The 17,526-nt window shown below is 42.9% G+C and overlaps 1 protein-coding gene across 2 annotated transcripts in view; it reads left to right on the top strand.

Annotated features, from left to right (window-relative positions):
- Positions 1-230: 230 nt before the first annotated feature.
- The window catches only part of LOC143808681 (cytochrome P450 2K1-like), a 170,553-nt gene continuing 153,257 nt past the window's right edge, over positions 231-17,526 (top strand). Inside the window, exons 1-3 of one of the 2 annotated variants that reach the window (XM_077291588.1) lie at positions 231-470; positions 660-856; positions 13,957-14,119. In XM_077291588.1, the coding sequence (XP_077147703.1) occupies positions 677-856; positions 13,957-14,119 (343 nt within the window). In that variant the 5' untranslated portion in view covers positions 231-470; positions 660-676. The remainder of the gene's footprint in view (positions 471-659; positions 857-13,956; positions 14,120-17,526) is intronic. The other variant, XM_077291587.1, reaches the window with a different exon arrangement.

Raw genomic sequence — 17,526 nt, 5'->3', positions numbered from 1 at the left:
GTATTCTTTGGAGATCCGTCTTTCCTGGATGTGTCTAACAGCTGTGGTTTCTGACAGCAACTGATTCCTCCCTCCTCTTTGGTTATGCCGAGCCTTCATGTGTATGGAGAATAGCAATCTGCTGAGCCTACGATCAGCCGACAGCTACCACATGTGTATATCCAGCAAAACTGGTCTGTGCTATTCATGGACATGTTGGGTCCTCCAGTCAGTTAGATTTAATTTGTAGCTGAACTCTGTTATGGGAAAACTTTGCTCCATAGCACAGCAAATCTTAAAGAAAAATATTTCTTGGCCCGAATATCTGGGCGGATTGTAAATATCACATTACATTTTCAGTGTTACATAATGTGAATCAGAACTGCAAAATCACACAGAAGAGCAGGATCAGTCGGGGACATTTCATTAACAATGTAAGCATAAATGCTGAGGGATCGAAAAATAATACTGAGAATACAGAAGGATTTTAGGTACGGTAGGATAGATTTATAGATATTCTGAAAGAAAGAAAGAAAGAAAGAAAGAAAGAAAGAAAGAAAGAAAGAAAGAAAGAAAGAAAGAAAGAAAGAAAGAGAAAAAAACATGCATTATATAAATATAGATAAGATAATGTTTATAGATATTTGCACATTTATATGCTTCTCTTTGTCTTCCTACAGAAATCCTTCCTGGCATTATGATCCCATCTGATCCCATCACATTGGTTCTGTCTATTATTTTATGTCTTTTTTTTGTCCTGTTCTTCTTTGGACGGAAAAAAAATGCTTATAATTTGCCCCCCGGACCTCGACCGCTACCAATCATTGGAAATCTGCACATTCTAGATGTGAAGAGACCATATCTGACAATGCACGAGGTAACAGTCAGTAATTTGATTTTTTTTAATCCTGTTTGTGATTCTGCTGCCTGGAAGGAATGGGAATATAATAAGCCACATGATGAAGATAGTAAATATTTAGAAGGGTTTGTTTATTGTAGACTTTCTCCATATACTTTGCCTGTATTTTTTGGCTTGAATATATATATATATATATATATATACACTCACTGGCCACTTTATTAGGTACACCTGTCCAACTTCTTGTTAACACTTAATTTCTAATCAGCCAATCAAATGGCGGCAACTCAGTGCATTTAGGCATGTAGACATGGTCAAGACAATCTCCTGCAGTTCAAACCGAGCATCAGTATGGGGAAGAAAGGTGATTTGAGTGCCTTTGAACGTGGCATGGTTGTTGGTGCCAGAAGGGCTGGTCTGAGTATTTCAGAAACTGCTGATCTACTGGGATTTTCACGCACAACCATCTCTAGGGTTTACAGAGAATGGTCCGAAAAAGAAAAAAAATCCAGTGAGCGGCAGTTCTGTGGGCGGAAATGCCTTGTTGATGCCAGAGGTCAGAGGAGAATGGGCAGACTGGTTCGAGCTGATAGAAAGGCAACAGTGACTCAAATCGCCACCCGTTACAACCAAGGTAGGCCTAAGAGCATCTCTGAACGCACAGTGCATCGAACTTTGAGGCAGATGGGCTACAGCAGCAGAAGACCACACCGGGTACCACTCCTTTCAGCTAAGAACAGGAAACTGAGGCTACAATTTGTACAAGCTCATCGAAATTGGACAGTAGAAGATTGGAAAAACGTTGCTTGGTCTGATGAGTCTCGATTTCTGCTGCGACATTCAGATGGTAGGGTCAGAATTTGGCGTAAACAACATGAAAGCATGGATCCATCCTGCCTTGTATGGAGCATCTTTGGGATGTGCAGCCGACAAATCTGCGGCAACTGTGTGATGCCATCATGTCAATATGGACCAAAATCTCTGAGGAATGCTTCCAGCACCTTGTTGAATCTATGCCACGAAGAATTGAGGCAGTTCTGAAGGCAAAAGGGGGTCCAACCCGTTACTAGCATGGTGTACCTAATAAAGTGGCCAGTGAGTGTATATATACAGTACAGACCAAAAGTTTGGACACACCTTCTCATTTAAAGATGTTTCTGTATTTTCATGACTATGAAAATTGAAAATTCACACAGAAGGCATCAAAACTATGAATTAACGTTTTAAATTAATGTGGAACTATATACTTAACAAAAAAGTGTGAAACAACTGAAATTATGTCTTATATTCTAGGTTCTTCAAAGTAGCCACCTTTTGCTTTGATGACTGCTTTGCACACTCTTGGCATTCTCTTGATGAGCTTCAAGAGGTCGTCACCGGGAATGGTCTTCCAACAATCTTGAAGGAGTTCCCAGAGATGCTTAGCACTTGTTGGCTCTTTTGCCTTCACTCTGCAGTTTAGCTCACCCTAAACCATCTCAATTGGGTTCAGGTCTGGTGATTGAGGAGGCCAGGTCATCTGGCGTAGCACCCCATCACTCTCCTTATTGGTCAAATAGCCCTTACACAGCCTGGAGGTGTGTTTGGGGTCATTGCCCTGTTGAAAAATAAATGATGGTCCAACTAAATGCAAACATAGCATGCCGTTGCAATATGCTGTGGTAGCCATGCTGGTTCAGTATGCCTTCAATTTTGAATAAATCCCCAACAGTGTCACCAGCAAAGCACCCCACAACATCACACCTCCTCCTCCATGCTTCACGGTGGGAACTAGGCATGTAGAGGCAATCTGTTCACCTTTTCTGTGTCACACAAAGACATGGTGATTGGAACCAAAAATCTCAAATTTGGACTCATCAGACCAAAGCACAGATTTCCACTGGTCTAATGTCCATTCCTTTTGTTCTTTAGTCCAAACAAGTTTCTTCTGCTTGTTGCCTGTCCTTAGCAGTGGTTTCCTAGCAGCTATTTTACCATGAAGGCCTGCTGCACAAAGTCTCCTCTAAACAGTTGTTGTAGAGATGTGTCTGCTGCTAGCACTCTGTGTGGCATTGACCTGGTCTCTAATCTGAGCTGCTGTTAACCTGTGATTTCTGAGGCTGGTGACTCGGACAAACTTATCCTCAGAAGCAGAGGTGACTCCTAGTTTTCCTTTCCTGGTGCGGTCCTCGTGTGAGCCAGTTTCTTTTCAGCGCTTGATGGTTTTTGCAACTGCACTTGGGGACACTTTCAAAGTTTTTGGACTGACCTTCATTTCTTGAAGTAATGATGGCCACTCGTTTTTCTTTACTTAGCTGCCTTTTTCTTGCCATAATACAAATTCTAACAGTCTATTCAGTAGGACTATCAGCTGTGTATCCACCACACTTCTGCACAACACAACTGATGGTCCCAACCCCATTTATAAGGCAAGAAATCCCACTTATTAAACCTGACAGGGCACACCTGTGAAGTTAAAACCATTCCCGGTGACTACCTGTTGAAGCTCATCAAGAGAATGCCAAGAGTGTGCAAAGCAGTCATCAAAGCAAAATGTGGCTATTTTGAAGAACTTAGAATATAAGACATATTTTTCAGTTGTTTCACACTTTTTTGTTAATTATATAATTTCACATGTGTTAATATATAGCTTTGATGCCTTCAGTGTGAATTTACAATTTTCATAGTCATGAAAATACAGAAAAATATTTAAATGAGAAGGTGTGTCCAAACTTTTGGTCTGTACTGTATATACGTATATATATATATATATATATATATATATATATATATATATATATATATATATGTATATATATATATATATATATATATATATATTCAGTGGGTTCGGAAAGTATTCAGATCCCTTTAAATTGCAGCCATTTGGTAAATTGAAAAAGTTCATTTTTTTTCTCAATAATGTACACTCTGCACCCTATCTAGTCTGAAGAAAACAGATTAGAAATTTTTGCAAATCAAGCCTTGGGCTTGATGTCACCAGACAATACAAAGGTGACATCAATCCCACAAATATCACCCCACTTGCTACCGCTACAGGTCAAGAAGGAAGACCGGGCAAAGCACTAGAAATGGCATATCTACTAGATATGCAGCTGCAGGCTGCTGTTTTTAGACTGAGGGGGCCTATATCAATGGCCCCTAATTAGTCTGAGAATAACAGCCCCAGCTGTGAGCTTTAACAAGGCTGGTTGTCAAAAATGGGGGGGACCCCACGCCATTTTTTACATTATTTATTTAAATAATTAAAAAAGCAGCATGGGGACCCCTCTATTTTTGATAACCAAACTTGATGAAGCTGACGGCTGAGGGTGGTAGCCCCCAGCTGTGAGTTTTGTCATGTTGATTAAAGAAAATAGGGGGGAACCCATGTCTCTTTTTTTATTCATTTATTTACTTATAGTGCAGGTGGTGGGGGAGGAATAGCCCGATCATCCGCTCATGTTGTCACTGTTATTAGCGGCAGCAAATGTAAGATGATCAGAGTAATAATCCTAAAAGCCCCCACCTGCTGTCATTGTTCAGACTTTAATGTAACTCACCAGTCTCCTCTGCTCATACTGATTGCCGGCAGAGCAGGGGAGAATGATGAGAGCCGTCTTCAGCACCGGGCACCGGGTAACAGCGCTTACGCTAGTGCTTCTTCCCTAGTGCCGATGCGTGTCACACGGATGACACAAATGTATGTTCTCTGTGTGCTGGACATTTTGCCATCCGTGTTGGAAGAAAAATACACACACGTCTATGTGTGGTGCACACAGACGCACGGTCCATGGAAAAACACTGACATGTGCACAGAGAATGGGTCTATGTGTGTCAGTGTTTCCTGTACATGTGAAAACTGTCATCACACATACCAGTGACACGGCCTTACACATTTGTAGTGTGTCAGCAAGACGATTGAAAAAAAAATCATAATTTCCTATTGGATTAAAAAATAGTGTATTTTTATCTAGCAGTTGTGCGACTGGCGCAATGTGGATAGATATAAGCTTACGTGTCAAATTAGCAGGGACAAAAATCTTCTTCCTCTCTGAAGAGGAAATTTGCATATTTCCCAGAGGAGCATTGCGGATTTAAATCTCCTCATCTCGGCATGCTTAGCATGTCAATCTACGCAATAAGAAATTATGCTTCTTGGATATTACACAATATCAGCACGTTCCCTTGCTATTCACTCTGTATTTTTTGACATTTTCACACAATGGCATTTTGCATACCATTGTATTTCACCTAGTGTGGGTACTGGTGTACAGCTTCCTCTTTTACCCTCAATATACACAATATACATCCACATATTCTGCTATTTATCCACCGCGGTCACTCAGCTGTACATGTACAGTGCCCACACTTCTGACCTTTTTCACCTCTTTACTATTTCAAAGCACTTTGATTCACCTTACAGTCTCATAACCACTTTACCACTTTATTCGGTAGAAATTAATTGTATCGATTTTCACTAATCTGAATATTTCACTATTCGATCTTCACTAATCATGTGCCTTTATCAGCAACAGGTGGAGTGAAGCTTCACCTGCGTCTGTTAACTTGTTAAATTCCAGTGTCAATCTCTGACAGCAACATTAACTCACACAGATAGAGAGCGCTTCATTCCATGCTCCCATCGGCCCTGTGATGTGATCGCTGGTGCTGATGGGTTGCCAGGACAGCCATCGGTCTGCTTAAGACCCCTCCTGTGAAAGCCATTGTTCAGCTGGCGTTCATAAGAGATGGTGAATTTTGTTCTACATAGCAGTACTTATACAGTGATATTCATCGCACACAAGATCAGATGATTGCAGCTTCAAGTTCAATAAGGGGACTGTCAAATGCATTAAAAAGGTAAAAGTTTAAAACAATATAAAAAAATGTAAAAGTTCAAACTACCCCATTAAAAATAAATCAATGTAAAACAAAAAATGCACAAATTTGCTATCGCCACTTTCATAAAAGTTGGAGCTATCAAAATATAAAATAAATTAATCTGATCAGTAAATGGTGCAAAGAAAAAAAATCAAAACACCAGAATTAAATTTTTTGGTCACTGCAACATTGCACTAAATTCAATAAGAGGTGTAATGCTGTGGTAGCACACTTATGCAGTGATGAGGCAACGACCAAGCAAATTTCAAAGCAAAACATCTCTTTAATGTTCAACTCAGAAAAAACACAGCATACCATATCTTCTGGATCTCAGCCGGATAACATATCCTCTGGATTACAGTCACTAAACATGTCAGTCCTCCTTTTACTGGTTGTCATGGGCAACTGCACGGCATGTTATTGTGCTACTCACAGCTTTACACAGTACACAATATCCTTCAGCTTACAGTCACTAAACGTGCCAGTCCTCCTCTTGAGACCAGTTGCCGTGGGCGACTGCACCATCATGTTAATGTGCTACTCATAGCATTACACAGTACATGATAACCTCAGGATCGCAGCCGGGAACCATATCCTCCAGTTTACTGTCACTAAACATGTCAGTCCTCCTTCTGGCACAGGACAGTCTACCTCTGGTTCACCACTGGGCACAAGACCATTGTTATGACCCCAATGGCGAGGGTCTCAGAGATATCAGCAAGTCTGCAAAGTACAAAAATCCAGCTCATAGGGCAGTGGTAACTGGGTTGACCATATATCTACTCCTAACGCCAACCCTAGAAGTAGCCGGGGAACATGCCTACGTTGGTCGCTAGATGTCTCGCGCCAGCCGGAGAGCTAACTACCCCTAGAAGAGGAAAACAAAGACCTCTCTTGCCTCCAGAGAAAGGACCCCAAAAGTAGGATACAAGCCCCCCACAAATAATAACGGTGAGGTAAGAGGAAATGACAAACACAGAGATGAACTAGGTTTAGCACAGAGAGGCCCACTTACTAATAGCAGAATATAGTAAGATAACTTATATGGTCAACAAAAACCCTATCAAAAATCCACGCTGGAGATTCAAGAACCCCCGAACCGTCTAACGGCCCGGGGGGAGAACACCAGCCGCCCTAGAGCTTCCAGCAAGGTAAGGATACAGATAATATACAAGCTGGACAAAAAATGCAAACAATAACGAATTGCAAAAAGCAAAAAAGCAGACTTAGCTTAATCACGCAGGAACCAGGATCAGTAGACAAGAGCACTACAGAATAGCTCTGATATCAACGTTGCCAGGCATTGAACTGAAGGTCCAGGGAGCTTATATAGCAAAACCCCTGACCTAACGACCCAGGTGAGCATAAAAGGAATGACTGACAAACCCAGAGTCAAATCACTAGTAGCCACTAGAGGGAGCCAAAAAGTAAATTCACAACAGTACCCCCCCCTTAGTGAGGGGTCACCGAACCCTCACCAAGACCACCAGGGCGATCAGGATGAGCGGCGTGAAAGGCACGAACTAAATCGGCCGCATGCACATCAGAGGCGACCACCCAGGAATTATCCTCCTGACAATAGCCCTTCCACTTGACCAGGTACTGAAGCCTCCGCCTGGAGAGACGAGAATCTAAGATCTTCTCCACCACGTACTCCAACTCGCCCTCAACCAACACCGGAGCAGGAGGCTCAGCAGAAGGAACCACAGGCACAACGTACCGCCGCAACAAGGACCTATGAAATACGTTGTGAATGGCAAACGACACCGGAAGATCCAGGCGAAAGGATACAGGATTAAGGATCTCCAATATCTTGTAAGGACCAATGAATCGAGGCTTAAATTTGGGAGAGGAGACCTTCATAGGAACAAATCGAGAAGACAGCCATACCAAATCCCCAACACGAAGTCGGGGACCCACACCGCGGCGGCGGTTGGCAAAACGCTGAGCCTTCTCCTGTGACAACTTCAAGTTGTCCACCACATGATTCCAGATCCGCTGCAACCTATCCACCACAGAATCCACCCCAGGACAGTCAGAAGGCTCCACATGTCCCGAGGAAAAACGAGGGTGGAAACCAGAGTTGCAGAAAAATGGCGAAACCAAGGTGGCAGAACTAGCCCGATTATTAAGGGCAAATTCAGCCAACGGCAAGAAGGTCACCCAATCATCCTGATCAGAAGAGACAAAACACCTCAAATACGCCTCCAGAGTCTGATTAGTTCGTTCCGTTTGTCCGTTAGTCTGTGGATGAAAAGCGGACGAAAACGACAAATCTATGCCCATCCTACCACAAAAGGATCGCCAGAACCTGGAAACAAACTGGGATCTTCTGTCCGACACAATATTCTCAGGAATGCCGTGCAAACGAACCACGTTCTGGAAGAACACAGGAACCAGATCAGAAGAGGAAGGCAGTTTGGGCAAAGGAACCAGATGGACCATCTTGGAGAAACGATCACATATCACCCAGATGACAGACATGCCCTGAGACACCGGAAGATCCGAAATGAAATCCATAGAGATGTGTGTCCAAGGTCTCTTCGGGACAGGCAAGGGCAAGAGCAACCCGCTGGCACGAGAACAGCAAGGCTTAGCTCGAGCACAAGTACCACAGGACTGCACAAATGACCGCACATCTCTTGACAAGGAAGGCCACCAAAAGGACCTGGCCACCAGATCTCTGGTGCCAAAAATTCCCGGGTGCCCTGCCAACACTGAGGAATGAACCTCGGAAATGACTCTGCTGGTCCATTTAGCAGGCACAAACAATCTGTCAGGTGGACAAGAGTCAGGCCTACCAGCCTGAAATCTCTGCAACACACGTCGCAGATCTAGAGAAATAGCTGACAGGATAACTCCTTCCTTAAGAATACCCACAGGTTCAGCGACTCCAGGAGCATCAGGCACAAAGCTCCTAGACAGAGCATCGGCCTTCACATTCTTAGAACCTGGTAAATACGAAACCACAAAGTCAAAACGGGAGAAAAACAATGACCAGCGGGCCTGTCTAGGATTCAGGCGTTTAGCAGACTCGAGGTACATCAGATTTTTGTGATCAGTCAAGACCACCACACGATGCTTAGCACCCTCGAGCCAATGACGCCACTCCTCAAATGCCCACTTCATGGCCAACAACTCCCGATTGCCCACATCATAATTTCGCTCTGCCGGCGAAAACTTCCTAGAGAAAAAGGCACAAGGTCTCATAGTAGAGCAACCAGGGCCTCTCTGCGACAAAACGGCCCCTGCCCCAATCTCCGAAGCATCCACTTCAACCTGAAAGGGAAGTGAGACATCAGGCTGGCACAAAACAGGCGCTGAAGTAAACCGGCGCTTCAACTCCTGGAAAGCCTCCACGGCAGCAGGAGCCCAGTTAGCCACATCAGAGCCTTTCTGGGTCATATCCGTCAACGGTTTAACAACGCTAGAAAAATTAGCGATAAAACGACGGTAGAAGTTAGCAAAACCCAAGAACTTCTGAAGACTCTTAACTGACGAGGGTTGAGTCCAATCATGAATAGCTCGAACCTTGACTGGGTCCATCTCCACAGCAGAAGGGGAAAAAATGAACCCTAAAAAGGGAACCTTCTGTACACCAAAGAGACACTTTGAACCTTTAACAAACAAAGAATTTTCACGCAAAATCTTGAAAACCATCCTGACCTGTTCCACATGCGAATCCCAATCATCAGAAAAAAACAGAATATCATCCAGATAAACTATCAAAAATTTATCCAGATACTTCCGGAAAATGTCATGCATAAAGGACTGAAAAACTGAAGGTGCATTAGAGAGCCCAAATGGCATCACCAAGTACTCAAAATGACCTTCGGGCGTATTGAATGCGGTTTTCCATTCATCTCCTTGCTTAATGCGCACAAGGTTGTACGCACCACGAAGGTCTATCTTGGTGAACCACTTGGCACCTTTAATCCGGGCAAACAAGTCTGACAACAACGGCAAAGGATACTGAAATTTGACAGTGATCTTATTCAAAAGCCGATAGTCAATACAAGGCCTCAAAGATCCGTCCTTTTTAGCCACAAAAAAGAATCCCGCACCAAGAGGGGAAGAAGAAGGACGGATATGCCCCTTCTCCAGAGATTCCTTGATATATGAACGCATCGCGGTATGTTCAGGTACCGACAGATTAAACAGTCTTCCCTTAGGAAACTTACTGCCTGGAATCAAATCTATTGCACAGTCACATTCCCTATGAGGAGGCAATGCACTTGACCTAGACTCGCTGAAGACATCCTGATAATCAGACAAATACGCCGGAACTTCCGAAGGCGTAGAAGTAGCAATAGACACGGGCAGGGAATCTCCATGAATTCCATGACAGCCCCAACTTGACACTGACATTGCCTTCCAGTCCAAGACTGGATTATGGGTCTGTAACCATGGCAACCCCAAAACAACCAAATCATGCATCTTATGCAGAACAAGAAAACGTATCACCTCCCGATGTTCAGGAGTCATGCACATGGTAACCTGTGTCCAAAACTGCGGCTTATTTTCTGCCAATGGCGTAGCGTCAATACCCCTAAGAGGGATAGGATTTTCTAATGGCTCAAGAACAAAACCGCAACGCTTGGCAAATGACAGATCCATAAGACTCAGGGCAGCACCTGAATCTACAAACGCCACGACAGGATACGATGACAGTGAGCAAATCAAAGTTACAGATAGAATGAACTTAGGTTGCAAATTACCAATGGCGACAGGACTAACAACCTTAGTAAGACGCTTAGAGCATGCTGAGATAACATGTGCAGAATCACCACAGTAGTAACACAAGCCATTCTGGCGTCTATGAATTTTCCGCTCATTTCTAGTCAGGATTCTATCACATTGCATTAAATCAGGTGCCTGTTCAGATAACACCATGAGGGAATTTGCGGTTTTGCGCTCCCGCAACCGCCGGTCAATTTGAATCGCCAGGGCCATGGAATCATTCAGACCTGTGGGAATGGGAAAACCCACCATCACATTCTTAATGGCTTCAGAAAGGCCATTTCTAAAATTTGCAGCCAATGCACACTCGTTCCACTGGGTCAGCACGGACCATTTCCGAAATTTTTGGCAATACACCTCAGCCTCGTCCTGGCCCTGAGACATAGCCAGCAAGGCTTTTTCTGCCTGAATCTCAAGATTGGGTTCCTCATAAAGCAAACCGAGCGCCAGAAAAAACGCATCAATATCAGCCAATGCCGGATCTCCTGGCGCCAGCGAGAAAGCCCAATCCTGAGGGTCGCCCCGTAAAAAAGAAATAACAATTTTCACTTGCTGAGCGGAGTCTCCAGAGGAACAGGGTCTCAGGGACAAAAACAATTTACAATTATTCCTGAAATTTCTAAACTTAAATCGATCTCCGGAAAACAGTTCAGGAATCGGTATCTTAGGTTCTGACATAGGATTTATGGTAACATAATCTTGTATGCCCTGCACACGAGCAGCAAGCTGGTCCACACTTGTAATCAAGGTCTGGACATTCATGTCTGCAGCAATCACAAGCCACTCAAAGGTAAAGGGGAAAAGAAAAAAAAAAAATGAGAGAGAGAAAAAAAAACTCAGAACTTTCTTTCTTATAATCCCACTTCTGCAATGCATTTAACATTTAGTACTGGCCTGGCAAACTGTTATGACCCCAATGGCGAGGGTCTCAGAGATATCAGCAAGTCTGCAAAGTACAAAAATCCAGCTCATAGGGCAGTGGTAACTGGGTTGACCATATATCTACTCCTAACGCCAACCCTAGAAGTAGCCGGGGAACATGCCTACGTTGGTCGCTAGATGTCTCGCGCCAGCCGGAGAGCTAACTACCCCTAGAAGAGGAAAACAAAGACCTCTCTTGCCTCCAGAGAAAGGACCCCAAAAGTAGGATACAAGCCCCCCACAAATAATAATGGTGAGGTAAGAGGAAATGACAAACACAGAGATGAACTAGGTTTAGCACAGAGAGGCCCACTTACTAATAGCAGAATATAGTAAGATAACTTATATGGTCAACAAAAACCCTATCAAAAATCCACGCTGGAGATTCAAGAACCCCCGAACCGTCTAACGGCCCGGGGGGAGAACACCAGCCGCCCTAGAGCTTCCAGCAAGGTAAGGATACAGATAATATACAAGCTGGACAAAAAATGCAAACAATAACGAATTGCAAAAAGCAAAAAAGCAGACTTAGCTTAATCACGCAGGAACCAGGATCAGTAGACAAGAGCACTACAGAATAGCTCTGATATCAACGTTGCCAGGCATTGAACTGAAGGTCCAGGGAGCTTATATAGCAAAACCCCTGACCTAACGACCCAGGTGAGCATAAAAGGAATGACTGACAAACCCAGAGTCAAATCACTAGTAGCCACTAGAGGGAGCCAAAAAGTAAATTCACAACAACCATGCACCTCTAAGACCAGTTACCGTGGGCGACTGCAGCACTGTGTATGCTGTGGGTGCCAGGCTACTGAGCTGCCCTGACTAATCTGGCTACACTTGTCTGTGTTGCCTCAGATAGATGGAGCACCGCAGAGCCGACTGCTCTGTCATCTAGCAGACACCAGACTGAAAGTGAACCCGACCCACTCAAACCCTATACTGCTGGGTTGTTAACTAGCAACCTGTGGCCTTGGGCCACATGGAAAACCTGGGCCAGGAACGAAATGAACTCTAATACTACCATCTGCAGTCTGTTTCAAAACACCAAAACCCAGAGTAGATTTTCCCTAAACATGCCTTGGACAACTAGCATGTCCAAGACCTATACTTGCTTTAGTCTGCATTGCAACCACAGCTACGCCTGTGACTGCAGTGCACTCTCATGGCCTCAATACTTGCACATCCTGGGGGGAACATACAGCGACCCCTACATGTAACACCAGTCACTGCCTCAGAGGCAGAGGGAATCAAAACATTGTATCTATGCCAAAATGATACCAGTAAAAATGGCAGCTCTGGGAGCAAAAAATAAGCCATCACCCACCCAAGAGCCAAAAAAATTAAAATATCTCGGAAAATGGCAACAAAAGTGAATTTTTTCCCCACTGAAGTAAAAAAAACTATACATGTTTGGTATTTGTGTACTTCTACTGACCTGGGAAACCATATTGCTGGGTAAGTTTTACTGTGTAGTGAAGATGGTAAATAAAAAAAAAAATAAGTTGTGGAATTGCATTCTTTGATTTGAAATTTCAATGCACTTGGAATTTTTTTGCATCACCTGATAAAATGTATGATGCTATTTAAATGTACAACTTGTCCTGCCAAAAATAAGCCCTCATATGGCTATGAGGATAGAAAAATTAAAACGTTATGAAGAAGGAAAGGAAAACAAAAAAAATTGGAAAATAGCTAAGTTGTGAAAGGGTTAAACAAAGTGCAAATGATGAATTGGGCTCATAGTCTATGAAATGACCATAGACACACCCTATAGCAGCAATAATATGGGCTGTTGCCACAGATCCTAAGGGCAGAGACACACTGCCGTATTTCTCGTGTGATAATCGCATCACTCTGCAGGGACTGGCCGGCACATCTCCTGACACGAGCATGACAGCATGATGGATTACTATGCAGCTGACAAGCTCAGGTCAGGAGAGCCAACAGCCAGTACAAGTTTTATGATGCGATCTTTCCACGTGAAAAACGGCCCTAATACTGCTAGACTTAGGCCAGGCACTTATTCTGATATAAAGTCATTTTTTCATATAAGTAAGTGGTTAAAAAAATTATTTCTTGGGTATCAGTTTGGCATATCACCTACCAATGACTCGTTATCACTAGTTTAGTTGCCACTAAAATGTGCGCCACCAGGAATATCAAGGTAGTGGGAAATGAATGTCGGTTTTAGTAAAGCAGAGACTCACTAGGAATGAATATCGTTTGATAATTGATGATCCTGTTAAATACATGGTTAGAGCAATCCAAAATGTAACCTGTGGAGAGTATAATACCAGCGTGACAAACCATTTTTCAAACCACTGAAATGTATGTAAAAATGCCAATATTTTTGGGATTGATGTAATCGTAGTGATCTTCACATTCAAGTTATGTCTCTTGGAGAAGAGGAGAAAAAAAGATAAAAACACAAAACTTAAAATTGGCACAGATAGCACGAGGTTAAAGTTCATTAAGATAAAATCAGAAAACGTCTGTAATAATTTTGCTCTACTATTAGAATATGCTCATCATAAAAAACAGGCAAAATATCGTTAAGAAATTCACTAAAAAATACTCATTTCACTTTTCAGCTGTCTAAGAAGTATGGACCCGTGTACACCTTACAATTAGGAGTTGAGAAAGTTGTTGTCATATGTGGGTGCGAGGCTGTAAAAGATGCCCTTGTCAATCATGCAGATGAATTTTCAGGAAGACCTAAAATGCCATTGCTCGATGACATTATCAAAGGACACGGTAAGGTTCATAAAATTACCAGATTGGGTGATGGGTTGAATTTGCTGTACAAGTTAATTTCCTCTGTAAATAGATTGTCTGGTCAGGAAATCTTCAACTAAAATTGTGGGTCCCTGAATTGTGCTGTAGATAAGCCCCTGATGACGGTGAGCATACCTCACCATCGATTTTGGGGGTGACAGGTTCCCTTTAAGCTTCTATTCATTCCTTCTTTTCCTCTAAGAGTGCCAGTGTATTTTTGAATTTTCTTGACTTTAAAAATAGTTTGTAGCATCTAGTGTGATACAGAGGCCTAACCCCTTAGCCAAAAAAGTTGTCTGTTATTAACAGCATGCAGTAAAGAACATTGTTAGGGTTTGTGGATCACACCAAATATAAATTATGAAAAAGTGTGATCACAACCCAGGGTTCACCGTGCAGAGATGGAGGAACCACAGCTAGCAACCAAATGGCTGAGCCAAGCTTCGTGCAAGCACCGTAAACACAAGGTGTTAAATGTCACTCCGAGTGAAAAGAGCAAAGTATCTTCTCGGTTGCTCAACAGAGTGGTACAACAGAGGGATATAGTGATAGTGACACTAATTGGGGTCCCTATAGCTTCCCCCCAGGAAAGACTAAGCTGGTCGTTGTGCTTGCTCTGATACACAGTGTGCAATCCGCACATGCGACTTAGGATGCCCAGTTCAGATGCTAAGCCAAGCGAGAGTTCTCACCCAACACTGCCTGCCTAAACACACACTCGCAGTGCTACCAGCTGCACACGTGCACACGGGGTGGCAACGTATCCTCCAACACACCAAGCATAAATGATCTTAGCACACCTATGCCCGCTTCTGGGAACCATTTATATGTTCCGTTTATGTCCAGTCAGACAGGACCTTGCTTGTGGACCAATCCGAACCTGCCATGTCACCCGAGCAGCTGACGACCGACAACCAATGAGAGGTCACCACCTCACGAGCATGTAGGGAGAAAGCAGGACTTAGCCTCTGGAACATCTCTTTGCCACTGCCTGTTGCTAGTTACTATAGCTTTGGCTGGAGAGACAGCATAACCAAGCACACAGCATGAGTCTGAGCAAGACGTTTAGCAGTCTCCACTGTGGCCGGAGCAGAATGGGAGACTGCAGAGTCAGACAAGGCTTGGGATTTACCTGGTGCAGCAGGAGAATCCTGGAGACTAACAGACATGACTTTAAAAATAGTTTGTAGCATCTAGTGTGTTATAGAGGCCGGATCCATAGGCCACAAAAAAGTCTTGTGTTATTAATGGCATACAGTAAGGGAACTGACTTTAAATATAGTATAAAACCTACAAGAGACAAAATTAGCAAAAACCCTGCTGTAACTAAACAAGTAAAAAGCAAAAGTGCACTTAAATATCACAGAGTTCTTAGTAATACTGTTTTTTTTAAATAAAAAATAGCATATATGCCATCCCACCACGAGAAGGTATCTCTGAATGGGACAGTCCTACACTGTCTAATATTGAAAACCTTAAAAACCTTACCATGTGACAAAGTTGACCTCAGTGTGTGAATAAGGCCAGACAAAAGGTCCGGATCCCAAACAGTGGACACCAGTCTGGAGGAGCTTTTAAATATAATTACCAGCTCAGGAGAGGGAGGCCACACCCCGGATTGCACAGAATGCAAAAATACAATGAAAAAACACAAACATTGAGCTTGGTCCAGTTGGTATGCATGCAGTGCAAAAAAGCATTACGGGACTATGTGAAGTCCAAACTTCGATACTGATGTAGATGGCTGACAAGATACCCAATTACAATTTAAAGTGCCTCTGTACTTAATACCATGATGATGTCTATTTACTTTTTTTGATGTTTTATTGATTTAGCTGACAGACTTTGGAAGAGTATCTGTCTAGACACCAGCAGCTTACGTTTCTATTCATTCCTTCTTTTCCTCTAGGAGTGCCAATTTATTTTTGAATTTTCTTGACTTTAAAAATAGTTTGTAGCATCTAGTGTGATACAGAGGCCTAATCCATAAGCCACAAAAAATATTTTGCTATTAAAAGCATACAGTAAGGGACCTAACATTAAAAATAGTTTGTAGCATCTAGTGTGTTATAGAGGCCTTATTCACAGGCCACAAAAAATTCTTCTTTATTAACGTCATACAGTAAGGGATCTGACTTTTAAATAGTTTGTAGCATCTAGTGTGTTATAGAGTCCTGATCCATAGGCCAAAAAAAATTATTCTGTTACTAACATCATACAGTAAGAGACCTGACTTTAAAATTGTTTGGAGCATAGCTTCTTTGTCATGCAGGCCTCATCCACACTCAAACAATAATTTTTTCTGTGACTAACACGATACAGTATGCCATATTTCAACGTTATATTTACTGTCATGAAAATCAGCTGTTTGCAGAGATGGTGCAGAGTTTAAAATAATAATAATAATTTTTATTTATATAGCGCCAACATATTCCGCAGCGCTTTACAACTTATAGAGGGGACTTGTACAGACAATAGACATTACAGCATAACAGAAATCACAGTTCAAAACAGATACCAGGAGGAATGAGGGCCCTGCTCGCAAGCTTACAAACTATGAGGAAAAGGGGAGACACGAGAGGTGGATGGTAACAATTGCATTAGTTATTTGGACCAGTCATAGTGTAAGGCTCGGGTGTTCATGTAAAGCTGCATGAACCAGTTAACTGCCTAAGTATGTAGCAATACAGACACAGAGTGCTATTAACTGCATAAAGTGTATGAGAACATGATGCGAGGAACCTGATTGTTTTTTTTTTTGTTTTGTTTTTTTAAATAGGCCACACAGGGATAGTTAGGTTAATGCGTTGAGGCGGTAGGCCAGTCTGAACAAATGAGTTTTTACGGCACGCTTAAAACTGTGGGGATTGGGGATTAATCTTATTAACCTAGGTAGTGCATTCCAAAGAATCAGCGCAGCACGTGTAAAGTCTTGGAGATGGGAGTGGGAGGTTCTGATTATTGAGGATGCTAACCTGAGGTCATAAGCGGAGTGGACGGCACGGGTAGGGTGGTAGACTGAGACCAGAGAGGAGATGTAGGGTGGTGCTGAGCCATGGAGTGCTTTGTGGATGAGGGTAGTAGTTTTGTACTGGATTCTGGAGTGGATGGGTAGCCAGTGTAATGACTGGCACAAGATAGAGGCATCGGTGTAATGGTTGGTGTGGAATATGGTTCTGGCAGCAGCATTCAGGACAGATTGGAGCGGGGAGAGTTTGGTAAGAGGGAGGCCGATTAGTAGAGAGTTACAATAGTCCAGACGAGAATGAATAAGTGAGACAGTAAGAGTTTTTGCATAGTCGAAAGTAAGAAAACTTACTTAAAATCTATTTTTTTGTTGCTAATACTGTGCTCTTGCCACACTATTTGAGCAACATGACTGGGAA

This window comes from Ranitomeya variabilis, chromosome 2 (assembly GCF_051348905.1).
Source record: "Ranitomeya variabilis isolate aRanVar5 chromosome 2, aRanVar5.hap1, whole genome shotgun sequence".
Lineage (NCBI taxonomy): Eukaryota > Metazoa > Chordata > Amphibia > Anura > Dendrobatidae > Ranitomeya > Ranitomeya variabilis.
The sequence above is the reverse complement of the archived record's forward strand: the minus strand, read 5'-3'. Positions and strand labels throughout refer to the sequence as shown.